Source organism: Mesocricetus auratus, unplaced genomic scaffold (assembly GCF_017639785.1).
Source record: "Mesocricetus auratus isolate SY011 unplaced genomic scaffold, BCM_Maur_2.0 Super-Scaffold_100676, whole genome shotgun sequence".
In the NCBI taxonomy this organism is placed as follows: domain Eukaryota; kingdom Metazoa; phylum Chordata; class Mammalia; order Rodentia; family Cricetidae; genus Mesocricetus; species Mesocricetus auratus.
This window is the reverse complement of record NW_024429266.1, coordinates 179,398,487-179,425,890: the sequence shown is the minus strand read 5'-3', so window position 1 is coordinate 179,425,890 and position 27,404 is coordinate 179,398,487. Positions and strand designations below refer to the sequence as shown.

General features: G+C 53.2%; 2 protein-coding genes across 3 annotated transcripts in view; one reads left to right on the top strand and one right to left on the bottom strand.

Moving 5' to 3' along the window:
• The window catches only part of Cacna2d4 (calcium voltage-gated channel auxiliary subunit alpha2delta 4), a 100,521-nt gene that overhangs the window by 18,546 nt on the left and 54,571 nt on the right, over positions 1 to 27,404 (bottom strand). For both annotated transcript variants that reach the window (XM_005066068.4, XM_021224764.2), the window contains 3 exons: positions 25,908 to 26,003; positions 23,840 to 23,967; positions 20,030 to 20,110 (listed from right to left, as the gene is read on the bottom strand). In XM_005066068.4, the coding sequence (XP_005066125.2) occupies positions 20,030 to 20,110; positions 23,840 to 23,967; positions 25,908 to 26,003 (305 nt within the window). The remainder of the gene's footprint in view (positions 1 to 20,029; positions 20,111 to 23,839; positions 23,968 to 25,907; positions 26,004 to 27,404) is intronic.
• Lrtm2 (leucine rich repeats and transmembrane domains 2) lies at positions 1,492 to 17,312 on the top strand. Its single transcript, XM_005066067.4, has 5 exons — positions 1,492 to 1,958; positions 8,004 to 8,207; positions 8,726 to 8,854; positions 11,627 to 12,217; positions 15,118 to 17,312. Exons 3-5 carry the CDS (start codon positions 8,788 to 8,790, stop codon positions 15,576 to 15,578), a joined length of 1,119 nt encoding a protein of 372 aa, XP_005066124.1. The 5' UTR covers positions 1,492 to 1,958; positions 8,004 to 8,207; positions 8,726 to 8,787; the 3' UTR covers positions 15,579 to 17,312.

The following is a 27,404-nucleotide window of genomic DNA, read 5'->3' as shown; positions in this document are numbered from 1 at the left end:
ACACACACACACACACACACACCCTCCCTCTGGAGTGCCATCTTTTCTCTGCTGGCCTCTGCACCTGTGTTGATCCTTCTTGGCCTATGAGTAGCTGAAAAGAGGCTGTGCGGGAGGAGCCCGATCTCTGCAGTGTTAGCTGTGGATCTGGCAGGTATTCAGTGAGCACCAGGGTCATAGAATTCCAGGGCTGGAGGCAACCTCAGAGCTCAACCCACCTGCTTATTCTATAAGGCAAGAACACAGCAAGGCTCTAGGTTACCAGCTACTTAGCCGAAGTGTAAGCTTATCCATCAAGAGTACCTAGAACTGTGGGGGGGAGGGGGAGGGTAAGGTCAGTTACCACGAAACAGCTCACAATACAAGACAGAAAGCTATCACACAAATGTTTCTGTGACCAGAACCATAAAATGACCCAGGGAAACCATCCCTGCAGAGGGGGACGTTGGGGTGTTAACTTTACCTGTGTGTGTGTGTGTGTGTGTGTGTGTATGTGTGCCTGTATGCACCCTTCCCAAAGAAACCTGTGGGAGTTTGTTATCTCCTACCATGTGGATTCTTGGGGGGGGGGGTCCACTCAGGCCGTTAGGCTTGATGACAAGTACCGTAACCTTCTAGTAGAGCCATGTCGCCATCCTGGAGCTGTTTTTAAGTTGGTTAGATCACTATGGGCAGAGAACACTGTGCCCCTGGAGGGTTTGTTTTCCTGGGACAGGAGGTGGGGGGTGTTAGGGCAGTGGCCGCTTGCCTTGCTGGACGGGTAGGCGCAGGGTACTTCAGAGCAGATGGGGACTCTCTCAGCTCTTTTGGTTAGCAGTCCCGAAGGAAGAGGCCTCCAGCCTTTGGCCCCAGCCCTGACTGTAACACGGAGGACGGACAGTGGGCACACCCCTCTGCTGTGTTACCTACAATCTAGACCATCGGTGGGACAGGCAGACTTTCAGCATGGGAAGGAATGAGGGGCGTTTCACATTGCAGACTGGGAAGGCTACCTCTCTCCTGGCTTAGCCGCTGGCTCAGTTCAGCTTTGGAGGGAACACTCACCATCCCAGTAAACAACAATTTGACATGCTTTGCCTTGATTCGTAGAGGCCTTTGCATTCTTGTTTACAGCTTTCTCCTTCACATGTCTGACCCATCCTTTAGACCAGCAAGGGGTCGGCTCCTTCAGGGTTCCCTGTGGGCACTGAGGCACACGGTCTCTGTACTTGCTGGGCACCTGGTCCTCCAGGCTGCAGCTGCCTGCTCTGACACACTGTTCTCCTAAATAGTCCGGCCAAGGGTAGTCACATCTAGGGGCTCAGCCCCCCTGCCTAGAGGGCCCTCGGTTCCACCAGCATCTCTGAGGACCCTCAGTGCTCCTCTTGCAAGAGAACTCAGACTTTAAGGAGTGGGCTTTTCGCACAAATGGGCTCAGACACAGGAGATAGACCCAGTGTCCTAGCAGGTCTGGGATTCAAGTCAGTCCTTGGAACTGTGGTCTAGGTCCTGTACCTCTTGGAAGATCATGCCTTGGGAACAGACAGACAGAGGAGGCGAGAGGAGATGCGGTTACCTCTGGTCTGGGGCAGGGGTGAATGACCCATAAACGCTGTCCTGCTACCACAGAGCTTCAGCGACCTGTGCGCGCGCCCGCCATCGCAGATGCGCCCCAGCTGTCACTCCGCTGCGTGCTCTCCTCCCTCTGCTTGCTTGCTGTTGAGCACGCGCGCTCTGCTCCCTCTGCCTCTCCCCCTCTTCGGTCTGTCTTCCTCCCGCCCTCCCTCTTTCGCTTCAGTTTGTCGCTGACCCCGCAGCCCCCTCCCCAGCAGTGGCAGCTCAGCCTATGGGTCCGCCTCCTTCTCAGGCGCTGCCCAGGCTCCCGCTGCCCTGAGCTAGACCCGACATCCCCGCGTTCTGCCTGCCAAGCTGCCCATGTCCAGCTACCTGGTTTGAGCATCAGGTTCCAGTGCAAAAAGGTGAGTTGTGAGCAGCTTCTGGGAGAGAATGGGTCCGCGCAAAAGGAGGGTGGCTCGGGTATGGGAACTAGGGACCATCTGCGTTGGGCCACCCGGCCCTGCACGATTAGCAGGGCTTCCTTCCTAGGGCAGTTGCTGGGGTGGGGTGGGGGGACCAGACACTTAGGACCAGACACCTGGGCAACCCAAGGTACAGAGCACTAGGAACTCTGACCCCTCAGTGCTGGGGACATAGTTAGGCTTTCTGCTTAGGAGGGGGTAGGGAGGAGGGGACAGGGAGGAGAGCAGCGCTGGTGCCACATGATGGCCCCGGGTAGCATAGAAATGTCCCTGCAGCAGGAGGAGCGGCAAACCAGAGGAGGGGGAGACAGCTTGGGTGCTGGAGACAGGCTGGCGTACAGAGAGGCTTGAAGTGGGGGTGGAGGGTGGAGGACCCACTGAGTGAGGCAGGGACCGGACCTTTATACCAGTTGCTCCGGCTGGGTTTGCTGGCCTTCAGGTAGCTGTCCTTGGGCAAGGGTGTAAAGGAGCCCTTGCTAGTTGAAACAGTCTTTGCAGTCTTGATGGAGCCTCCCTGGTGGGGGTGTGGCTGGGAGCGAAGGAGGGTGTCTGGTAGTTCTTCCTTACAAACCCAAGCCTTGATTTTAGCACACTGGGGAGCTAGCTAGACAAGCCAGGAACATGCGACTCTGAGGTGGCCCGCCACTGCATAATGGCCTTTGCAGCAGGTGGGCCAGATGCCTTTGGAGCCCTGGCACCGAGTGTAGGGGGCAGTGTACAGCCAGGTCACGTTCACCTGACTGCCTGGCTCTCATGGGTATGGATGCCTGATTCGGAGCAGGACCTTGGCTCTCAGGAGCCCCAGGCCCATTTCATAACGCTGGATTCTGCCCAGGAATCTGCAGTTCAAATTCCTGTATGACCGGCAGGTCTGGGGCTGGGCTCTGATTGGTTGCTCTGCCTCCCACCCCCAGCTGTCTGCATTCCTGGGTGGTGGTGGGGATGTTGGCACCGGGCTGCCAGGGTTTGTTGGGCATTGCCTTGTGTGACTCAGATTGACAGGCCCACAGCTTAGATAACTAAGCAGGTGGGGGGAGGGGAAGGCTCCAGCATGTGGCTCTGGGCGGGGGAAGTCCAGCTGGTAGGGAAATCCAACATCAGCTTCCAAGCTGCCAAGAAGAGCCCAGCGCTCCCACCCCCACCTTCCCACTGCAGGAGGGCTCTGGCTCTGCCAGAAGAGGGAGCCGGGGAAAACCAGGCAGGGCAGGCAAAGAGGCGGGCTTCTTAAGCCCCCTAGCTGTGTTCTTTGAGGTCTGGCTAGAGGATGTGTCTGCTTGCAGAACAAGCTTACCCTATTCTCATTTCCCAAGTGCCAAGACCCAGAGCCAAGGTCTTACTTTGGCCAGGTGGGTGGTGAGGGAGGGAGCTGGAGTGTGTGTGTGTGTGTGTGTGTGTGTTTGTGTGTGTGTGTGTGTGTGTGTGTGTGTGTGCGTGATGCTGGGAAGACGAGGGAGTCAGGATGAAGCTTGCGTGTGGGGTGGGTGATCTTTCTTGGCTCCTGCCCGATGAGGCAGTGAATGGTTGGAGTCTTCTGAGTCCTCAATGGACACTTCGGCTTCTCAGAGCAACCCTGGTGCGTGTTGGGTGGCTCAGGGGCTTTCCTGTTCTGCCTCCCAGGGGTTCTATCAATGACAGGGAGGACAAGGAGATGTGACTGAAGAAGCTGGAAGTCAGGAAACAGTGGACCGAGAGGAACCCGGAGGGAGGGCATATGACTGCTCCAAGCAGACATCTAGAAGGGGTTTAGAAACTGCTTCATTGGGCAATATGTGTTTAGGGGTGACCGATGGGGCAGATGTGGGGTATTTCCTAGAAGGGTCTCATGGCAAGACAAGTGACAGCAACCCAGGGGACATTTCAGTTTCCTATGTTCTGGGCCACATGGAATTCCAGATGTCCAGGCTCCCTGGAAGTCCTCTGGGAAGGGGTAGGATGACTTGCAGGCTTACTGTCCTAGCTCAGCCACCCACCAGCCTTGAGCCTCCCTGAAGAACAAAGCGGGAAGAGTAGGCCATGCATCCCCTTTCTCCTTCCCCCTTGGTGTACAGAGAGGGGCTGTGGTGCAGAAGCCTTGACCCAGGGGCAACTGGAGGGATATGCACAGCAATGGGCCAGTATCAGGAGGGCACTCATAGGCTGCATGTCGTAGATGGTACGGAGAAGGAGCTTAGAGGAACCCTGTGGATCCCAGGCCTGGGGAGAGGTGTCTTGGGTTTTTAGTTGAGTGTGAGCCCACATTATAGGGAGAGTAGGCCGACATCTGTGGGAGAAATTGGAGGGTGGGCAGGCAGGTGGCAGGTGCCCTCTGTCATCCCAACCGCGATGCTCTGCAGAGCAAGTCTGGCTGCTCCAAGCTGCGGAAGGGGGCAGCTGGGGTTCTGCTCCCACGCCCTATCTCTAGTGGGTACAGCAGCCATTGGGCTAGCAGGGACACGTGGAGCTTCTGCCTGCACCCTGCAGCTGGCTCACCTGCAGAGTGCTCCATTCCTCACTCCCTGACTGCCCTACCACGTCCCCCACTCCCTGACTGCCCTACCACGTCCCCCAGCTCCCACCCTGGAGTGGCTTTCTGGGTATCTTTCAGCCTGTGGGTAGGACGGAAACAGGAATGGCTGTTTGCTCAGCTCCAGTGAAACAGTGATGAGAAGATGCCTTATAGACGGTAAATTTCTACATGAATGAGGGCTGTCTGTCCCTGTTTCTGACTCAGCCTTTATCTGAGGGCTGGGGCTGAGGCAGGAGAACCTGAGTTGGTAGCTGTGGTCAGGTAACTCAGGTCCAGTCTGTATTCTTCCATTTGCCCAAGCTTTGCCATGCCTGTTTCCCTATGATGCTGATAGTAATTCTAACCTTACTGAACTGTATGAACACCAAGAACACTGTGTAGTTCTTTGACTGTGGCCGTTAGTATCTAACCATGTAAAGGCTTGTAGGAGGCCCTCAGATTACTGCCCTTTTGTTGTCCTGCCTTAGGCTAGGTTAGTTAAGATGTGGGTGAGCCCCAGATGTATTTCCTTTATATCTGCCATTTTCTGTCTCAGCTCCTCCAGGCTCGCCGTATGCAGCATATGATGTCTCCAGTTCCCTGGCCTAGAGATGGGTAACTGTTAGACCCTGATTGTGCCCCTGCATTGCCTGGGATCTGGCATATTCTCCTATAGTTTGGGTGGGACCTGAGATTCACCATTTCTGAAAGGTTCCGGGCTATCTGACCTTACTAACCCATCAGAGTCAAAACTGCATGTTTCTGGTTTGGGAGGTGCCAAGCTTGGCCACCCCTACTTTATCAGTCCCATTCTTCAAACTGGAGTCCAGTGAAGTCCAGGGACCCCCCCCCCTGCTGGGCCCATCCCATCCCTCTGCTCTCCGTTTCTAGGGCTAGGACAAACACAGGTTAATTTTTGGAGCAGGTCCGGAATCCAGTGTCCATTAGCTGAAGACGAGGGTGTGTGTGTGTGGGGGGGTGAGGTGGACAGACAGAGGGTCCTCTGGCAAGACCTCCAACTCTATTGTGTCTCCCACTCCCACAGAGCGTTAATTTATTCCAGCAGTTGGACAGTGCCTGAAGCAGCAGCTGTCCTCTGCTTCCCAATATAGGTCACCCCTTTCCTGAGGTGTCTCTGCTGTTTCAGGGTAGAAGGGTCTTTCGCTGGGAGGTGTGTGAGTGGATTTGGGGTGGAAGGACTAGGTGGTGTCCCTCCCCCACATCTCTCCGAGGATCAGGAAGGCGCTGACATCAACCGAGATGCTACAAACCAGGGGGGGCACATCAGCTAGCTAGAGAGAGCCTGGCTATCTTCTCTTAGATGTGTCCTCTTTTCTCCAGAGGACACCAGTCACCACAGTCCTTTCTGCCACCTCAGTAGACACCACCCCGTGCTGTGCTGACTATACAGGGCCCCTGGGCATTGTAGGCTGTGTGGCTCTGAGGGAGGAGGGGCCTTCATGGAACCTGAGGTGGAGGTCAACCTCCACAGCCTGTCCCCTGTGAGAGGGCACAGGAATGGGAGGAGGCGCTGGCCTGGGCCTTCAGCCTGCCTGGGCCTGAACAAGAAAACTGGCCTGGCTTCGTGGTGGCTGCTGTGAGGGATTCTCAGCAGATCTCCCTTCCGGGCTGGAAGTGTCCCCGTGTCCCCCTGCTGGGGGTATGCTGGAATTGTGAGGCATCCCTTTGCTGCCTGAGTGACAGCTAAGAAGTGCTGGAATGCTGCCAGCAAGGCATGTGTATGTGTGTGGGTGTGCATGCATGTGCTGATGTTCACGCCTAGCTTCGCAAACCGGGTACCTGTGTGTGGGAGCGCCTGTGTGCAAGCACACGTGTTATGATATGCTTAGCCACACATTTGTCCATATGTGCCCGCCTCACTCGACTGCATACAGCGCTCCAAGGTTGTGTCGAAGAGCTCTGTGCACACACAAGCCTTTCCCCATGGGGTCCTTGCAGGCTGATAGCCATCAGGAAGTGTGCAGACAGCCTGGCTCAGAAGCCTGCAACCCATCCTCACCATGTAACCTTGGGAAGCTGGTTATAGCTATGCATTTGGGTGGCTACTATCTAACAGGTGCTGTGACCTGTGGTGTGACTGATGTTTTAAAGGCGGGGCTAGGGGGCACAGTGAGAGGGAGACTGCCCAGGAGGCGTTGCATCTGAGGGACAGAAATATACTCAGTCTGAATATGGTGAGCGTGACATGGAATGGGAACCTGGGACTGGCCACAGCCTGCGTCAGTCTGATGATGAAGACGCCCATCACAGGCTCAAGGCGAGGTGCTGAAACTCCTCGGGTGATGTGTGCCTCACATGTACCCACTCTGTTTCCACCCACCGAGCATCAGACTGCCACTTTTAGAGCTGAAAAGCTGGGGCAGAGTTTAAGCAGTGTGTTGGAAGGAGATGGAGGTCATGGATTTGAACCCACAGACTCTGCCTGTGAACCTGAGCCAGGGAGGTACTAGAACTGAGGTCAAGCCACTGTAACCACTGAGTGCCTGGGTGCATGCATATGGCAGCGGGGCCCGGGCTTCTGTCCTTAACCTCTGAGTTGTGCTGAGCACCTGCTGCACCTTTCATAAGCTGTTGCCTCCCAACTGGGAAGTCGGGAGGTGAAGTCAAGGCTGGCAGATGGAAATTGAGCAAGCTGCCCTTACTGGGAGCAGAACAGAGTATCTGAGGGCTACACAGGCCACAGCAGCACAGGCCACACTGGTGGCTTCCTGAAGATTTCTAGGGTGAGATGGAGAGGAGGTAGAGAACAGGAATTGGGGTTCGGCATTGTAGCGCACGCCTTTAATCCCAGCACTTATGAGGCAGAGGCAGGTGGGTCTCTGTGAAATTGAGGGCAGCCTGCTATGTGTAACAAGTTCCAGGACAGCCTGGGCTCAAACAACAAACAAAACGACAATGAAATGGGGTTAGGATGCGAGAATGCAATGGAGCATCCCCAAACACCCGAGGGAAACCTGTGTCCGGCTGCTCCGGCTTCTAGACGGAGTGCCTGAGCATCCTGGCAGCTCGCCTCACCTCCTGTGTCAGCTCTGTTCTGCCATTACCTGGGAGCTCTAGGACTAACCAGAACTACGAGGGCTGCAAGTGGAACTATGCAGGGGCCATGGACTTGGAAGTCAAAGAAGGCCAAACTTGCTGCTATCCGGGGAGGAGTGTTTCCAGAGAACAGAGCCCTTCGGGTATAAATCAGCCTCCCCTGTCTGACCCTTTCCTGGCTCTCACTGTCCCTAGTGCCTTTCAGTGGTGCTAGCTTCATCTCTGATGGAGATGGCTGGGTGCAGGCTCTGGCTTCCTATCTCAGAGCTTCTTAACCACATCTGGAGGGAGCTGAGGGTGCTAAGGAGGCCTGGGTCCTCTGTAGAAGACTCTGGGTTGTGGCAGGCCCAAGAAAGGGTAAGTGGCCCACTTGTCCCCTGGAAGAGTGACCTGCTGCCTACACCTAGACTACTTCTAGCCCTCTGCCATTCCACCCTCTCTAGGCCTCAGTTTCTCCTGGACCAGTGACCAGCCGAAGAGCAGGAACCCCTGAGCTGAAGCAGCTATAGATCTACTAGCTGGCAGAAGACAGTCACTGTGATTCACCACAGGGTGACAGTGGGATCAGGAGCTGGGCACAGCACCTCACGTCCTGTCAGCAGGCACTACGGAGGGGAGGGCCGGGACTCTGCCTCCTCACGGCTATGGTAAGCTGGGGAGGGGGTGCAGGAGAGGGTGCATCCAGGTGGAGAAATGAGAGGTGCTGGCGGGAGCTGGGGCCTCACCATTTACCTAGGAGATGTGCCTTCATTTCCCCACCTGTGATGTGGTAAGCCTGGGTGGAGGAGGCAGTATTGCAGCGAAATCATTTTTAAAGCCCACCAGAGACTTTAGGTAGCAGGGCCCCCCGGGGAGTCGGAAAGACAGGGGAGGGAAGGGAAGGGCTGAGCTGGAGTCCAGCTGGCAGTGCCTGCGCCCTCCAGTGCCCCTAGGAGGCAAATATCTTACTCCTCTTGACCCCCTCCCTGCAGAGCATCAGGAGAGCAACAGGAGAGGGGATGAAAATGTAAAGAGACACCTGGGCCTTGTCCCTAACCCCTGGGCTGGAACGAGCTCCAAATGTTCTCTCTCCCTCCCTCTCCCTCTCCCTCTCTCTCTCTCTCTCTCTCTCTCTCTCTCTCTCTCTCTCTCTCTCTCTCTCTCTCTCTCTCTCTCTCTCTCTCAGGACTGATAGTCGCTGCGTGCTGAGGGGCTCTCTCCAGAGCTGCAGAGAGTGTGGGCTCCACCATGCTGGCACCAGGCAGTGGCCCAGAGCAGAGGAGCAAGCTTGCCCTGCACTGGAGGCAGATCTCCTGTGAGTATGGGTCAGCATGAGGTTGGGGATGTGCGTATCTGACAGGGCAACATCTTGATGTCTGACCTTACTTGGTGCCCAAGGCCTTCCTTTGGAGGCGCAGACTCACAGCCTTGCTAAGTAAAGCAGTCCGTGTGTGCTTTCCTGAGGCCGGGAGATGGAGGCTGGACAGATGGCTCTGCCTCATGCTTCTCGTTCCCTGGCAGTCATCAGCTAAGAGCTCTGCTGGAGAGTGGTCCAGCTCCACCACTTCTAACTGGGATCTGTAGCGTGCGCAGCATGTGTTAGGCTGGGGCAGAAATCAGCTCCACCCGGGTCGCAGTCCCAGTCAGTCTCGGCTACAAGGGAAGCTGCCTTCCCACTTGGCCTCAGCCATCTCATCTGCTGGATGAACCCAGAGGCAGGGTCTGTATGCTGCAGTATTCCCAGCTCTGTAGAGGCACTAGTGAGCTCTTGGTGTGCAAGCTCTGTAGAGGCACTAGTGAGCTCTTGGTGTGCAACAGTGGAAGAAGAGGTCACGGGGACTGGGTCCACTCCTCCCTTTGTACACGGCACACTAAGGTTACATGCTAGTGAAAGCATCCTCGTCCATGAAAATTCTCTTCAAAGGAATAAAGTCCCCCATAGCTGGTTTGCCCATGGCTATACAGTAAGAAGAAAGAATGACCCAGAGGGACATTGCTCTGCCTGACTTCCTCTGGCCTTCGGTCCAGTTGCCCTGGCATGGAGCAGCCTGAATTATTCACCAGGTGAATGGTTATCTGAGGGGCTCAGATTCCTTTCATCCTAGGATCACGCTGACACCTCTTGGTACAGGATTATGTTTTCTTATCATAGAGCTTTGCTGCAACTCTGAATTTGGCAGAGGTGGGGTGGGATAGGGTGGGGGGGGGGGGGAGAAGGAGTCATTTCCTCCCTGTCCAGCTGTCAGTTTATTTACCAGAAAGTGTGTGGAATGTGGCTCCTGAAAGTGATTGTCCCTGATACGGATTGTCCTTCTCAAGGGGTACTGATGGGTTGAACCCCTCTCCCCTCCCTCTCCCCTCCCTCTCCCCTGCCCTCCCCTCCCCCTCCTCTCCTCATCCTTCTCCTCCCCTTCCCACTCTTCATCTTCCTGATTTCTTTCAATCCTTCCCTTTCTCTTTCTCTTCCTCCTTCTATGCCCTCTCCATTCCTTCTTTCATTTTCTTTAGATAGTTCTTTTGTAGCACAGGCTAATCTTAAACTTGTGATTCTCTGCCTCAACCTCCTAAGTACTGAATACAGATGTGTGCATCACACTTGGCGTCTCCCAGAAAGTAACACATAAAGTGTTGTTGTTCAGATGGTGTGTGTGTGTGTGTGATTGATTGTGTATGTGTGTAGTGTGTGTGATTGTGTATGTGGTTGTGTGGTTTGGGGCAGGCTGGCTCAGAGAGGCAGAGGTCATTTCAGGTGACCTCAGGTAACAAGGAGAGGTCTCTAGCCAACTGTAATAGCTAAGTGTACTCATTTCCCATCAAGAACAAAGTGGCTCAGGTGTCAGCCTCATGGTGTATCCTTCACTGTCATTAATCCTACAAGGAAGGGCAGGGAGAGTGTCATCGTGTCTCCTCAAGCTCTACCCTCTGGGACGTCAGATGACTAGACACCTCCCCCAGACAGATGACTAGACACCCCCCCAGACAGACTGGAGACTGTCTCATCTAGGTGCCCTGATCGGGTTGGCTGCTGGCCATCCAAGTAGGGCCAGCTGGGTGGCAGCTGGCTTTGAACTTCATCAGTTCTCCATCTGGAGGCTTTTCTCAGGACTCAAGGTCGAGTTGATTCAGTAGAAACAACTGTGTGAGCTATTTCCTTTGTTCTTTTTTCTTTGTAAGTATAGATAGTGGTCAAGCCACTAGCATTTTATTGATAAAAATTTGTTGTGTGAGCTATTTCCTCAGGTTCCCAGGAAGGCAGGCCTCCCTGGCACTCAGGGCAGTGGGGCTGACTACAGGGCATTGCTGACAATGGGGGCTCACCTCCAGTAGGCATCCATAGGCTGGATCCACATACTCTACTTAGAAGGGTCTTGGGCCAAAACAAGACATGGCAAGAACCCTGTTACTTGATCTGCTTGGAAATGCTACCTTGCACCCTAAGGCTAGAAGTATAGGATGGGCCTGCCAGCTTCAGAGTTCAAATGTAGACCAAGCAGTCCTGAACAGACTTCTAGTGTTGGAAGCTGCTGGTTTACCCTGACGTTGTCACAGTGCAGGCCTCAGCTGGGCCTGAGTCCTACCTTAGACTTGAGAATCAGATAAATGGGACAGCGTTTTAGATGCTGTAGGGCATATATATTCCGGACTCCCTTTCATGTGCAAAGCATATCCCAGTGTGATGTGGCTTGAGGTGGGGATAAGGTTCCCAAAGGAAGGACCCAAACCGTGTGGCCACTGACTTTGAACAGTTTCCCTGGTAGTCTAAAATCTTACATTTTGTAACATTTGGAGCATTAGGACATTTAGGTTTGGAGACACTTAGCAGTGGAGGCCTTGAACAGAACTGAGAAACTGTATGGCTGGTCCTCTAGGCCACTCAACTAATAAACATGATTTTTTTCGTCACAGTGTGATGTCCTTTAGCATGGATGTTTCAGGTTCCCAAACACCTTCCTGTGTGGTCAGTAAATACTTGTGAACTGACACAGTAAATGCTTGTGCCAAAGCAGAGAGGCTAAGAAAGTACTAGGGCATGAGCTGGGAAGGGGGAACCGGAGGCTGTTACTTTCTTTTCCTGACTCCTCCCTAGGGATCACCTGCTGGATTGCCCTGTGTGCTGTGGAGGCGCTCCCTGCCTGCCCTTTCTCATGCACATGTGACAGTCGCAGCTTGGAGGTGGACTGCAGTGGCCTGGGCCTCACCTCTGTGCCCCCGGATGTGCCCGCTGCCACCCAAAGCCTTCTGCTCCTCAACAATAAACTAAGTGCCCTGCCCAGCTGGGCATTCGCCAACCTGTCCAACCTGCAGCGGCTGGACCTGTCCAACAACTTCCTGGACCAGTTACCGAGGTCCATTTTCCAGGACCTGGTCAATCTGACAGAGCTCCAGTTGCGGAACAACAGCATCAGGACCCTGGACAGGGACCTGCTCCAGCACTGCCCGCTGCTTCGCCATCTGGATTTGTCTATCAACGGCCTGGCCCAGCTGCCCCTGGGGCTTTTTGACGGGCTCCTGGCTCTTCGATCCTTGTCCCTTCGCTCCAATCGTCTGCAGAGCCTGGACCGGCTGACCTTTGAACCCCTGGCAAGCCTGCAGCTACTTCAGGTTGGGGACAACCCATGGGAGTGTGACTGTAACCTTCGAGAGTTCAAACACTGGCTGGAGTGGTTCTCCTACAGAGGTGAGCTCTACCACGCACCCCCGCCCCCAGGTATGAGGGGAGCTGGGATGAGGTCAGGGGGAGGAAGAGCTACATCCCCCTCCCTAAATATCAGTACCTCCCTGCAGGCAGCGAAGGTCAGGCACCTCTCCTCTCTGCTCATTAAGGCTCATTAAGGGCGGAGTGTACCTTTGCCTCCCTTTCTTAGGTTTCCCGTGGGGACTTAAGGACACATGGTGCTTTTTTCTGTGTTCTCTATCCCACTAGTATACCTCTGGGGCTTCCCTACAGACAGGAAGAGGAACAATCACATTTCCTGGGAATAATAAGGCCTCCTGTCTCTTTCATGAGGGCAGAATGCAACCAAAACCCACAGACATAACCATTTTCCTATGAAGGTGGTTGTCACCTTCCTGTCCCAAGAAGTTTTGACAAGAAACTTAATAAACAGCTGGAGGGTTTTAGCTTTACTTCCTTTCTCCTCCCCCTCCTTTAAAAAACTTGTTATTTATTTGCACATGTGTATGTATGTGCACACACACACGTATGCACATGTGTGCATACATGCCCCAGAACACACGTGGAAGTCAGAGGGCAGCTTCAGGAGTTTGTTCTCTCTTTCCAACATGTAGGTTCAGGGATCTAACTCGGGCCAGCGGCTGGTCAGTAAGTGACCCTACTCACTGAGCTATCTTGACAGCTCTATGTTGTTACGTCAGAGCCGACTCTTGGCCCAGGTTTGGGACTCATTATGTCTTCCAGGATGAACCTAAACTTGCCAGGCAACACTCCTGGTTTCTCCCACAACTTAAGGAAAATTTTATTTATTTACTTTATGTGTAGGTATATGTGTGTATGTGCCCAAGTGTATTATGTACTCCACATGCATGCAGTGCCCTCTGAAGCCAGAAGAGGGTGTTCCCTGGAACTAGAGTTATAGGCAGTTATGAGCAACTCAGTAAGGGTTCTGAAAACTGAACCTGGGTCCTCTACAAGAGCAGTAAGTGCTCTTACCTGCTGAGCCATCTCTCCAGATCCCTCTCCCTTTCTTTAGCCTGAGAAAGTTCTATAATGAACAAATGAAGTGATCAAATGAATGCTTAGCCAGGCTCAGACCTGTAATCCCAGCACTTGGGAGGTAGAGCAGGGATGGAATGGGAAACTGAACAACTCTCGTTTGAATTTTGGCCCTGCCACCTACTAACTGTGTGATCTTGAGAAGTTAATTAACATCTCTGTGGTATATCTGTAAAAGGGGAGAAAGGTAGATTGTGAGAATTAAATAGGGCAGTGCATATGAGGTCTTTTGAAAAGTACCCAACATGAAGGAAGTGCTCGGTGGAACACTCACTCACCTGCTCATTTGCTAGTGGTATTCTTAAATGCACACAGTAAGACACAGTTAGTGCCCAGCACAAGGCAGCTACTGGTGTATGTGTCATTAGCAAATCAGTGCTGAAATTCTTCAAATAGCACAGTGTGTTCCCTTACTCTTACCCCGATCATTTCCTATCCAGCCACTAACTCAATATTTCCATGCTACTCGGATGCATTAATTAAAAGCACTTTACAAACTATAAAGTACTTTGAGCTATTAGTCACTCGGATAATTCTGCTTTTGTACATGGAGAAATGATTAATGCAGTTGTCTAGTTCCCAGTTTACAAATACCTTTTTGTGCACATTATCTATTTTAATCTCTTGAGCAGCTAATTGAGGCAGATATCCTTATTTCACAGCTAAGAATACTAAGATTTGGGCATAATTAGGTAAGTTAAATACTTTCCAGGTGACAACACAGCCAGGATTCAGTCCTGGGTCTCTGGGGCAGGAAAATGAGGTCCTTCTCACTCCCATAACGGCTCTCTGTCATTCCAACCAAGGTGGCCTTGGTTACATGCTCACTTCATTCAGCCTTTCCAGTAATACCCAGGTGGCATTAAAGACCTGGTGCTGGACTTAGGGCAGGCACATCCTTGCCCTTAACAGCAGGCCGGAGCCCCTTTCCCAGACCTTGTCTTCAGCCTTGTACTCCTAAAAAAACAAAACAAAAACCTCTGTGTTTGCACCAGCACCCTGAGCATCCTGGGGTAAGGTGGATGTCTGTTCTCAGATTGGACTCGAGGTGGCCGTAGCGATGTAGTTGAGCCTCTCTAGAAGCTGAATGGTTCCAGCTCCAACTTTCCTGGGAATGTCTGTCCATGTTACAGTCCTTAGTTCCTGCTTGCTTACCCTACCCAGTTAGGCACTGATATTCTTTCTCCACCCCGTCTGGCCTCCCTGGGGTCAGACTTTCCAGCTCCAGCCTCCTGTGTCTCAGGATCTCCTCCCTAGATAACTCTGTGCAAACCTGACTGACCCAGACAGATGCCATGCCCATGCCCTCTCCTGGGTGTTCTCAGGCCATCAAAGCCCCGTGAAGACTGGGTGAGCCAGTGCCTCTGACCTGTTCTCTTTGTGAGAAGGAACACAGACCAAGGCGCTGTATTGAAAACAGTGGCAAGGGTTCATAGATATCAGCGAGCACCTGGGCAGAGAAGTAGATATAGTCTGGGCAGGGACATGACTTGATGTACCAAAGTCGTGTCCTGAGCATGCCCTCAGCTGGGACTGCTGTCCTCCTGCAGGCCAGTGTGACCTTGGAGGGGCAGGCTTGAATGAGATGGATGTGAGTTTCTCTATGAAATAAAAGGAATGGTAATGTCCACTTTCAATGACTTTGGCAGCCGCCGCGGCCTTCTGTATGACACACATCCACCACAGCCCTTGGCCCGTTGGTACTACTTCCTCTTCTGTAATCAGGACTACATTACTGGCAGGACTGTACTTTTGGGCCTTCTCATTTGGAGGCCTGGGAGGAGGGGAGAGTACCCCCATTCCAGATGCCTGCTCAGCACCTCCTTTTTTTTTCCTGGATGCAGGGGGTCGTCTAGACCAGCTTGCCTGCACTCTTCCCAAGGAGCTAAGGGGGAAGGACATGCGTGCGGTACCCATGGAGATGTTTAACTACTGTTCCCAGCTAGAGGACGAGAACAATTCTGCTGGGGTGGATGCCCCAGGGCCACCCTGCACCAAAGCCAGCCCAGAGCCTGCTAAACCTAAGCCGGGGCCCGAGCCCGAGCCCGAGCCTGAGCCCAGCACTGCCTGCCCTCAAAAGCAGAGGTACCGGCCCGTGAGTGTGCGGCGAGCCATCGGCACAGTGATCATTGCGGGTGTAGTATGTGGCATTGTCTGCATCATGATGGTGGTGGCTGCTGCTTACGGCTGCATCTATGCCTCCCTCATGGCCAAGTACCACCGGGAGCTCAAGAAGCGCCAGCCGCTGATGGGGGACCCCGAGGGTGAGCATGAAGATCAGAAACAGATCTCTTCTGTGGCATGAGCGCTGTCTGTTTGGCCCAGGTAGGACAGCCAGGAGGCTCCACGGAACTGCTACTAAAAGGGCTGCCCTTCCCTCCCTCATATGCTCTGCCTCAGTCTGACACTGCTACTGCCTCCCTCAGCAACCTGGCCCTCGTCTGCCCTCCAGTAGAGCAGCCTCCCAGTCTCTTTCCAAGGTTCTAGAAGTTTCCCTTGGCCAAAGGTTCCTCTCTGGGCCCCTGGTCTTTAGAACACCAGAGCGTCCCTGTAGACTCTGACCACAGGGAAGAACCGACACCACAAACACCGAACACCTCCCTCCTGCCCAGGGCCAACACAGCTGGAGACCTCTCCCTACCTCCTATTGCTCATTCCCACTTCAGTCTGCATAGGGCCTGAGAGGGAGGGACAGGGGAGCAGGGGTAATGTTTGTGACTCCTTTTGAAGCCAGAAAGATATTCTTAGATCCTTGCAGCGTGAAGCTCGTCCGGCTCTCAGAGGCTGGTGCCAATGTGCAAACACCCCCCAGCCCTGTGATCTGGGTCCAGTGCTTAGAAAAACCAAAGTGACTATAACGTCTTCCTTGGGTGGATGCCATTGTGTTCCTTCATCTGCTACAGACTCTGACTACATTGCTCTGGGTTTATTAATTTTATATTTTTGTTTTAGCGTTGGGTTTTGAGACAGGGTTTTACTCTATATGCTAATTCACTGTCGAACACAGGGCATTGCTATCACAGTCACACACACACACACACACACACACACACACACACACACACACACACACACACACACACACACACACACACTAGGCTCCAGGCTCCTGAGAGCTCAGTTGTAGACCTCTGGGTATGCCTGGGATCCTCTACCCTGCCAGGTCCCAGGCACACCCAGCAGTTCCCACTGCCACAGCCTGAAGCCTCATTTGTGTTCCTCTGCTTCTCCTGCCTCCTCTGTCATCTGCATCATTTGTTTGTGACCTCAAGGCTGGGTCTGGGCTGTGCTCTGAGATTGGTGGTTCACCTAAAGGAGAGCAGATGTCAGGCTGTGGGTCCTCGATGAGGCTGGCTGCCTTCAACACATTCGCAAGAACAGGAACAGGATGGCTACATTCTGTTCGGAGTCCTCAGCGATGGGGCTTCCTTTCCCCAGGGGTTCATAGGTTCTGCCTGGTTTCCTGGGAGTGTGCAATTGCACCTGGGCTGGTACAAGCTAAAAAGGGACTGTAGTCCTATCTGGGATGGAGACTGTTTTCCCCTGGGCTGTGCACATATTCAGGGTTGCTGTCTGCTTTTCTCAACTGTCCCCTCCTTAGAGACTGGTGTTCCTCTGTAAGAGATGCCAGGCTAATACCTTGCCTTGAGAAGGGTCTAGGTGGTAGCCAGAAAGAGGCCAGATAGACACGGAGGCATTGAGGACTCGTCTACGGGGCATGGGGCAGCCTTCTATCACGTGCTCTACTAGCAGGGGTGTGCACTGGGAGTCTCCGGAGAGCTTTCACGGTGGCTCTCTGGCCTGTACACAGAGAGCACGGGCTGCTATACAGGATCACAGGATCCTCTAGGCCAGGCCACAGCCTGCCTTCCTCTTTTGGCTGGTGGGCCAATCCCAGAGCTGGGATTTTCTAAGGGCCTGGGGGAGGGAGGGTGTTGTCAGTGGTGATATCTTTAGCCTGAGACAGAAGATTTTTAAAGGCAAATTATATTTCTGGTTTGTTGTTTCAGAAGACCAATAAAGACTATTTTCCTATGTATTTCCTGGCTTCATTGGGTGGGAGGGGATGTGGGCATTGGGAGAATGGTGCCCTGTCTCCCTGCTTTGTCAGACAGCCAAGCCACTTGTAGAGGAATGTCACCCTGAGGCAGAGAGCTCTATGTGACAGATGGGCCCCCTACTCAGTATCCAGGACCTCAGAACTGGGAGGGATGTGAAGACAGCATCTTGGGTAGGATTTGACCCAGGACAAGGGTGACAAGCTCTGGCCCAGGCTGAGCTGGCATTTTCAACCTAGCCATGCTCAACCTAGCCATGCTCAATCTAGCCATGCTCTAACCTGGCAATAACAAATGTGAGTCCCAGGGAAGAGTAAGGATTGTGGAGCTGAGGTGAGCAGACCTTGCTAGGCCGTGCGCTTGGGCATCCATTTAGCTCCTGACCAATCTGTCCCTGCAGTCAAGGGCAGGTGATGACCCATGTGGCATGAGGCTTGCATTTGCATAGAAGATGGCCTGTGTTTGCCCGAGGACCCTTGTCTTGCCAGGAGGTGGGGAGGCTAGTTGCCCTGTCACCTAGGTTTTATAGCCTCACCTGGGGTCTGTGGAGGTTTGCTGGAGTTTCATGAAGGTCACTTTAGCCTACATAAGCACCCCATACCTAGACGTATGAATACGCCTCTGTCAGCCAGTGGGGAGCTGGAATTAGGGACTAGAAAGCTGGGAGTACATCACTGAAGAGGCAACAGCAAGGAAGCGTGGCCTCTGGGATTGCCAGTCCAGCCCTGGAGGAAAAGCTTGGCTGCTTGGGGCCCTATTGCCCCCAGGGCAGGACCGGCCCCTAGATCAGTGGTTTTTTAGAGACTCACATGGAATCTTTACCCGGGGAGCTTTTGTGCACTGACAGCCGACCAAGTCAGGAACAGACCTCAGCAAGACGTGAACCCCCAGGATACACAAAACCTTGCAGCCAGAGAGACTTCCTTCCTAGGTGTGGTCAGAGCCAGGTCACCCTCCTCTAGTCCCTCTATAGCAGAGCCAGACCTGGTCTCCTCTGAGCCCCCTGCAGGAGCAACACAGCACAGCACAGCACACATTGCTGCCAAAGCCAAATTCATAGAGGGAGATGCACAGAGGGCAGCCGCCCTACCTATGCAAACCCTTAAGGTGACCCAAGCGTCTCCAGACAGCAGGACAGGTCTCAGACACAGTCCGTGCTGACACACCATGCAGCACGCCAGCCTGTTTTGGAGAGCACCCAAGGCCCCAGCTTCCAGGGACAGCAGACATGCCACCTACCCCTTCTTGAACTGAAGGTCCCAGCTGGAGCATCAGGGAGGTTGTGCCAGGGACCAGGCAAAGGGAAATACAGAATGAGATGCAGGTGAACTCACAGTGTCAGGTCTCTAACGCCTCATGCTTTTTCTGTCACAGCCGTGCACCCTGAGCGTCACAGGGACTGTCTGAAGGAGTTCAACTCAAGGCACTGGGACACGGTTTCTATGGCAACCCCTCCTGGCTCTACCTCAGCTCTGAGTTAAAAATTAAATCAGATAATTGGAGAGTGTGGAGAAGCACAGCCAGCAGCCTGGCCTCATATTCCTTCTCTCCTTTCCGAGGTCTTCAAGGCAGAGGGGCCAAGAAGGTCACCTCCAGGCAGAACAAGGTAGCCATGGATCTGCTGGGACTAAACCACAGGAGGGTTTTAGGGAGATAAGGTGACTTGACATCTGTCCAGGATCAGCATGCCATGGGCTCTGGAAGAATTGTGCCATGGTGATGAGCTTCTAGGTTGTAATACATCCTTTTCACAGGGTCGGAGGCATCTTACAGACTGCCAGGGATACTGGGGTGGACATGTCACCGAGCCACCTTCCCCTGTCTCAGCCCAGAAGGGAATACACAGGAACCCTGACTCTGGGTAGCATGGGCTGCTTAAGGAAACTCAGGCCTGCCCCTCCTGCTCCTCCCCCAGACACTCACAGCCTTGGGACGATACCAGGGTCCTGCCTGCCACTAGCCTCCCATCCGGCTAGGCTCCTGGGGTGGGAGACAAGTGCCTGGTACCCCAGCTCCACCAGGATGAGAGACCATGGGTTGCACAGCCTCTTGAGAGATGTGGAGGGCATGATGACAGGGGATCAAAAAGCAAGGCACAGATGCCAAGGACTGTCCTAGTCACCAAGAAACTGCAGAGTCAGGTCAGCAAGGGAGTGAGAGACCCTGGTTCCCAAAGAGGTGTTCCGAGCCCAGATTCTGTCTTTCTTACTAGCTGTGGGATTTTGGATAAATAACTTCGCCATGCCTCAGTTTCTTTGTCTGTAATAAGGCCTCCCGTGGGCACCCTGAATTCCAGGTAGAAAGTGCTAAGTCATGAGCCCAGGTCTAGAGTTCAAGGTGATACCTTAGGAAAGCAGTGTCCCAGGGATAGGATGAAGGTCTGGATTGTCCCTGTCCTGTGTGACCTTGAACAGGTCTCTTAACCTCTCCGAGCTTCATTTTGCTCTGTGAATCTTTTTGGTTTTATAAACAAAATGACAGAAGCATCCACTTCCTTTCCCCGGAATTTCTCCTGGGAAAATTTAGAATCCCTATATCCAGGGCATCTTATTCTTTCTTCCTGTGTGTGTGGTGCCGGGGACAGAAGTGGCCTCAGGCCAACTAGACAGGTGCTCTGGCTGAGCCAGCCCCGCCCCCCCAGCCCCCGCCCTGACACTGCCTTGTAGCTCCCAGCACAGTGGTTCAGGGCGGTGCCTACCTGCTGCCGTGGCTGCCTTCCCATCCACTGTCACGGTCACCGCAGTGCTGGCCCTTACCGCCACTGGCTTCCCTGGGCTATCTGAAAGTGAGAATTACTGTTATTCCTGGTGCCCGTAGAGGGGGGCTGAGGGGAGACTATCTCTTTCTTGGAATAGGAGACAAGTAGGATAAGCTGTCCCTGAAATAGGCGAGGTGGGGGAAGGGCCTTGTTGCTGTCCACCACCTATCTTTCAACAGTGTCATAGAGGTCCCTTGCTGTCCCCACATCTGAGCAAATCAGAACTCGCAGGATCAGCCTTTACCCTCTGCCATACTGACTCTGCCTCATCTCCAGCAGCAAACCCGTCTGCTTGCTGGTCCTGTGTAGCCCTCTTGCAGCTGTGACGGGACCCTGCCACAGCCTGTCTTCCCGTTCATTGTCTTATCCTAGTTTGTTTTTCTGTTGCTGTGATAAGCACCACAACCAAAATCGACCTGGGGAGGAAAGGGTTTATTTTATCTTCCACTTCTAGGTCACTCCCCATTACTGAGGGAAGTCCCGGCAGGCAATCAAGGCAGGGGCAGGAAGCAGGAATTAATAGAGGAATGCAGACTGTTGGCTTTCTCTCCCCCTGGCTCGTGCTCAGCCTGCGTTATCACACAACTCAGGCCTACCTGCCTGAGGATGGCACCATCCACAGTGGTCTAGGCCCTTCTACAATTAACTATCAAGACTGTGCCACAGCCCAATCTGATCAAGGCAATTCTTGAGTTGGGATTCCCTGTCTTCTTGCAAGCTGACTATATGCTGTCAAGTTGACAATAAAATCTACCTATACAGGAGCCAAACACGCACCTCACATTGGGGCCTGTAAGCATCCCAGGCTGAGTGGTGGGTGACCCTGCCTTGCCTTTATGAGTCACTGAGAGGTGACAGTGATGGTCCTGCTGAGGATCCAGATGTGGTGGATGCCCCCCTCAGCAGCCAGGATGCTATCTGACACATCTATGAGGTTTCATGGATCCTAGTTGGTGGTACCCAACTCAACACCACAATGACTCCTTGTTTCATTGCTGCCCTTCTAGAACTTTTGGCCAGGTTCCTGGAGGCCTGAGATGCCCTCTCACTTCTTTTAGGAGAACCAGGCCATCCTGGGAGCAAGATTCAGAGGGTGGTTTCTGCGCTACATGAGAGCAGCTTTCTGACTGGCTGCTGTGTGACCTCTGACCTCTGTCCATCCATGTCCTTGGGCCATCTTTCCAAAGGCCTCTTATAGTCTGTAGGTCAGACTCTATCACATAGCCCAAGATCATGTTCTGTGTTGTCTGTCAAATGTCCTAGCAGTGAACACTGCCTATGATAACCAGTTCTCAGAGCCTCATGGAGATTGCTGAGCAGTAGAGTCTCTGTAATGGGACCAAGCATGGTCACACACATGCTGGGTTGTTATAGTTGTCCCAATACCTTGCTATCTTCAACATGTCTCAAGAATCTAACCACACCTGGACTCTGGGAACCTATGACACTTGAGCTGTCCTTGACTCAAGTTTACCATGGCAAAGCCAAAGGAATCAGAGTAGAAACAGAACCAGACCCCTTCTTTTTTTTTTTTTTTTTGAAACATCTATAAGACACGAACGTGGGGGCCCCTGCAGGAATCCTTGGCGCTGTAGCCTTGGCTCTGTGGCCTGCCTTCCAGCTAGCACAGGCTTGTGGGAAACAGTCAGTTAATCTCTGAAGACCTTGGAAATGGCAGTGTTAGTGGCAATGGCCCAGAACCTGTGTGAACGAGCTCAGGAAGAGGAGAGACGAATGTGGAGTCCTGGGCCCAGGCCCTTGGTGCTGGCGGATTGCAGTGTGCTGACAGGTGGCACAGGTACAAGCTACAGGGACAACTCAAGGGGGGCAGCACTCGGTCTACCCAGACCCCAGACCAGCCAGGAGGCTGCCCACTCTGCGCCTGCTGTCCCAGCACCCCCACGCCTATTGAAGTGAAATGGCTTTCTTTCTCTTGGGGAGGCTGGGAGCCCAGAAGTGTCCACGTGGCTTTAAGCGCGTGCTTGGGCTGAGCAAGTGTGCAGGGCGTAGGAAGGGAGCGCGCTCCTGCCTCCCTCCTCAGCAGTCCCTTTTGGGTTGCCAGCTTCTCTCCCTTCTCCTGGCAGCTGAGTTCCCCCACCCACCTGCCCTCCTACCTTGTGGACACATAAAGCTTCCCCGAGCAGCCAGCAGGCAGTCCTGGTGACAGTGCAGGCAGGAGGGAGCCTGTCACCCTGGCTGGGTGGGGCCCAGGGTTTCACCAGGGAACTTCTATGGGGTCCATGGGTGTCTTTCCTGAGGGGAACCCTTCACATGAAGGGAGAAGCCACCTCCCTGCCTCAGGTGCACAACATGGGAAGATTTTCAGCGTGGCCTTAAGAGCATCCTTTGTGGGTCCTAGGAATGAAAGCACTTCTTTTCTCTCTGCCTCCTGCCCTCTCTCTAGGGTGTCAAAAGAACCTGGACTTTTGTGAGGCAGACCTGGCTGTAGCTTGCTGGCTCTAGCTAGCTGTAGAAACTGCTCCTGTGCGGAGTAACTTGAACAAGTCACAGAATGTCTCTGAGTCTTCGATTCTCCCCAGGAGATAGTATCAACAACACTTATCTCATGGGGTTGAGCAGGGGAAATGTTTGTAAGGCACACTAGACACTGGCATGTGGGTGGAGAGAATGACACAGGATGGAGTGACAGGCTCAGTGGATACCGACGGCGCTTTGGGGTTGGAGAAGAATTCACCCTTGCTGTCTTCAGCCTAGAGGGGGAACCCTGGAAAGTCTGGGTTCCTGAAGCTGACAGCCCCAGGACAGCTCTCCCTGGGGGGTGTCCCTAGTCCCTATGTGTGCATGTGTACACACATGCACAGTAGTGATCTACTTCCTCCTCAATTAAAACATACACACACACACACACACACAGAGAGAGAGAGAGAGAGAGAGAGAGAGAGAGAGAGAGAGAGAGAGAGAGAGAGAGAGCTGTCATCTCTGAGATGCTGGTGCCCCCTTGTCCATCCCATTCACCTAAGTCCACTGGTGGGTACTGTCCCAGTCCCAGCCCCTCTGGATTGGACACTTGCTACTTCTTAGACTCCTGGACCATGGACAAGCGCCTCAGCCTCTTGGGGCCACCATTTCCTCAAAGGTAACTAAGAGAGTGAGGCTGCACTGAGCCTTAGGCCTCCTGGGTTCTCAGAGGTCTGATTTCCCTCACACTCAGTGATGTCCGGTGTTCTTTCCTACCGTCCTCCAAAGTGACCAGGGCTGGGAGTGGGAGTCAGCTTGGTGTCACCTCTCCTCCCTGTCTAGTTGCCTGGGTCTGTGGGGTCTGCTGGCTGGCCCTGTCTGTCTCTCCCATGCCCTGGGAGTTGCATTGGGGATAACCTGAGGTGTGGAGATGGGGAGAGCCTCATGGCTAAGACCTCTGAGGCAGAGTCTGCGACTTTCATCTGGGCAGCTATGGAAGCTTTAAACTCGCTTGTGTTTTCAGACATGGAAGCCTCTTGGCGATCAGGACCAGCCCTGCTGACCTCGCACTGGGAATGTGGGCCAGGAGGCAGCTTGTTTAGTTTTCGGGTCAGATCTCTTTCCTTTGCTCCATGCTGGAGCCTGAGTGCTGGATGGGAATGAGAACATGCAGTCCTACATTCTGTGTGCAACGCCTGGCGTGTCCTAAGCTGCCGCAGCGTCAGGGGGAAAGGAAGGGAAGGAGCCCTGGGAGGGGGAGGGGTCTTCCTCTCTTCGCTTCAGCAGGCTCCCATTTCCTACGCCTGGGAAGAGCACAGAGGTGAAGGTTACCTGGCCCCTCCTCCCAGCGGAGATCGAAGACAAAGCTGCCCGGGGGCTGCTCAGAGGCCTGACGATACCACAGCGGGAAGTGGTCCATGGTAAAAATGCTGGCTTCATCTTCAGGTGTCAGGAACTTCCTGGGAGAAGAGGACAGGTGTCTCCTCAAACCCGGGAAGACATTTGTTCCTTTTCCCTGTGCCATCTGTGATCATCTCGGCTGGACCAAGACCAAGACTCCCCTCTGCTCTGGCTGAGTTGCAGGTAGGAAACACAGCCACACTGTCCCAGAGCTCTGTGGGCTGGGGAGGATGCCCGCAGTTTTCAGTTATGTTGGCTACATGGCAAGACCCATCTCAGGATCTCCCAACAAAAAGGCCTGAAAAGTGCCATCAGCTCTAAGTATGCTGTAGGAGCTCCTGCCTCTTCCAGAAGCAAAACAAACACTACAACGGCTGGTGGAACGGGAGGCCGGCAGCGCGGGGAGATACAGATGTGTTTCCAACAAAGCACACTTGCCTTGGCTGGGGGCGATTTCCTTTGCTCTGGCCCACTGGCAGATCCAAGTGAGGAAATCACACAGTTGGTTCTATCACTGCAGCAAAGAGGCACGGATTGCCCTACAGTTACTTTGAAGGCTTTGTGTGCAACATTAGTCTCCTCTTGGAGCAGGTCTTCCTTGCTAATTGTGGGTTTGCTTTCCCTGAACACACACAAAGCCTACAGAGGGGCTGGTCCAGAAGCTGGCTAGGCAGTGGGCGAAGCTGGGCGGGGTGCAGGAATAAATGGCACCTGTGGGTAATTCACAGGTGGAGGACTGACGTTCCACTGAGTGCCTTGCCTACTCTGGAAGCAGATTTGCTGTTTCACGGTCCCGATTGCCCATTGCATCATGGTCCAGGCAAAGGGAGTTCTCTGGCATACACAGTGCACCTGAGGCCTTTAGGCAGCTGTCTTCCCAGCTTCCTGGAGTCTTTGATCACTCAAGGAAGGCCCATTTGTGTTGCTGTGCCTTCCCATCCTTAGAAGCCCTTTTAGGATGGGGCCATTTTCCTCTCCCCACCTCTCTGGGGATTAGGGAAGGGAAATGGAGGGGGGCTATCAGCAAATTTGTCTCCTAGAAAGCCTCCAACCTTGCTTAGCATGTGTGTGCTCTTTACTGAGAGAGGCACAGACATGCTCCGTGTCTAATTGTGCTGGGACTTAGTGAGGGGGGCCGTGAGTGAGTGGGAGGAAAGATGGGTATATGAAGTCACCCCTCAGCTCAGCTGTCAGTGTTCTCCAGGTATCTGAGGCTTTGCTTCCCTGAACCTTCTGAATTTTAGGACAGCAGGTGGGATCACCCTGCCCTCGTCTGGGCTCCCGCCTCCCAGTGGAGGACAGAGCAGTATGTAGCCCCCCTAGCAGGGTTCCCCCACAATCTGCACTTTTCTTGGAGTAGGATTTGTGGGTCTGGATGATTGCTTCAGGGGCTGTCCAGCAGCCCTCTGCCTCCCCACCATGGTAGTCACCTCTCCACCTTTTCCAGTGTGGTACCCCAAATCGTCTCTGGACTTTGTCATGTGCAAAACACCCAGTAGCTGAGAACGGCTCACCTGGATGGAGCCTCTGCCTTCCATGACCTGCAATGGTGGGGAGCAAATCCCAAGCCTCAGGAGCCATTAGCTGCGGTGGGTCTATAATTTGGGGACTGTGCAATAGCAAATCTGACCTCACTCTTATCTGTGTGCAGGGAGGACTCCAGGGTGGGGAAAGAACCCACAGAGGAGGATGGATGACTAGAACACATAACTATTGCCCAGGCTAGACCCAAGAAAAGACACAATCCCTGCTTCCCTTTGCAATAGCTGTAAGTAAAATGTCTGACCCACCCTTCCCGACTCATAGGCCCTGTAGGTATCCAGGACACACTAAGCCATTGCTCCTTTTAGTGTTCTGGTCTTTGAAACTCAGTCCCCTGTCCTGCATGGATTCACAGGGCACAGCATACTGAAACTGTCTTTGCTCTACATGCCTTAAGGGACCCACGACTTGTGCCATGTTCCTCACTTCCAGAGGCCCCAGGATTCCCAGGACTTACCTGTCAGAGACTTTCTCAGAGCCCACAAACAAGCTTTGTCTTAGGAGACCAGCCCGGGTCCCCAAAAAGGCCATATCCACGCCAGGCTCTGATGCTCTGCAAGGCAAAGCAATGACAATATGTAAATTGTCTCTTCTCCTACCTGGATCTGTGGGCTCCATGAAGGCACAAGGCAGTATGGAAAGCATTGCCCGGGCCTGGAGGCTACCGGATGGTCTACACTGGCAGTATCCAGGGACAGCACCAGGTCTAGGTAACTCAGTTTGTTAGATGTCTGGAGAGACCCTGAAGAGAGAGGCCTAGAGAGATGGGGTTCCTGCAGCTGGGTGTCTGTGTCAATTAGGGTTTAAAAGTCATAGGTAACAACACCCTGGGTTAGCTGCACTGAGTCAGACCCTGGGGTCAGCATCTCTAAAAAGCACTGGTTCAGTTTGCTTCTGGAGTCTACTGACCACTCCCATAGCCTAACTTTGCAGACACCAACCCAGGCTTTCTAAGACACCACAGCAACTGGATATTCTCAAGCAAACCCTAGGTATTTTTTTTATTTTTTTTTGGTTTTACGAGACAGGGTTTCTCTGTATTGTTTTTGGAGGCTGTCGGTCCAGCCTGGCCTCGAACTCACAGAGATCCGCCTGCCTCTGCCTCCCGAGTGCTGGGATTAAATGCGTGCGCCACCACCGCCTGGCAAACCCTAGGTATTTAATCAGTAAATATTTTAATTTATATCAGGGCATAAGGGACTAAAACAGAAAAACACCCCCAGTGCCACTGTCACACCTTTCCAAAAGATCCATGATGCCCAATGTCACCAGATAGGCCAGTGTCTCATGAGTTTAACTTGGGTGAATCAGACTGTTACTGTGGTCTGTTCAGTACAGCAGCTTAGTAAGCTGGTCTCCCTCTTCCCTGTTTTGAGCTACAACTCACAAACCATATAATTTCCCCATCTAAAGTGTATTTCTTTTAGTGCACCCGTCAACTGGCACAGCCGTTGCCACTGTGACTTTAGGCCGTTTATAGTCACCCCTGGAGGAAACTCCATGCCCGTGGCAGTTACTAGCCTTTTAAACCTGGCTCTGGGTCTCCTATCTCAGCTTCCCTTCTCCTTGTAGACCACCAGCTTGGGTGAGGTCAATTGCTAAAGTATTGTTTGGCACACTTCTTTTTTGTCCCTTGTATTTCTTGTAAATTACCTCTTAGACCTCTTGGCCTGACGTATCTAGCTATGAGTTTTTACTTTCTATAATTTGGGTGAATGCCTTTCAAAGTCCCAGTTACAGAAGGCCTGGTTCCCTGGATGATCCTATCAGTAGGCTGTAGTACCTTTAAGAGAAGTGAGGAATAGTGATGCCCTTGAAGGGGACACTGGGACCCTGGTGCCCTCCATCCACATAAGCATTGTACTATACTGTGATGTATATTTCCTGAAACATAGGGCCTTCAACTATAGGTCAGGCTGACACATGACTGACTTGGAAGCCAAAGGAATGCGTT

Coding starts and splice junctions, on each gene's coding strand:
- Lrtm2 (XM_005066067.4), top strand. CDS start 8,788: ATGCTGGCACCAGGCAGTGGCCCAGAGCAGAGGAGCAAGCTTGCCCTG. Junction 8,855..11,626: donor GCACTGGAGGCAGATCTCCT/GTGAGTATGGGT, acceptor ACTCCTCCCTAG/GGATCACCTGCTGGATTGCC. Junction 12,218..15,117: donor GGAGTGGTTCTCCTACAGAG/GTGAGCTCTACC, acceptor TCCTGGATGCAG/GGGGTCGTCTAGACCAGCTT.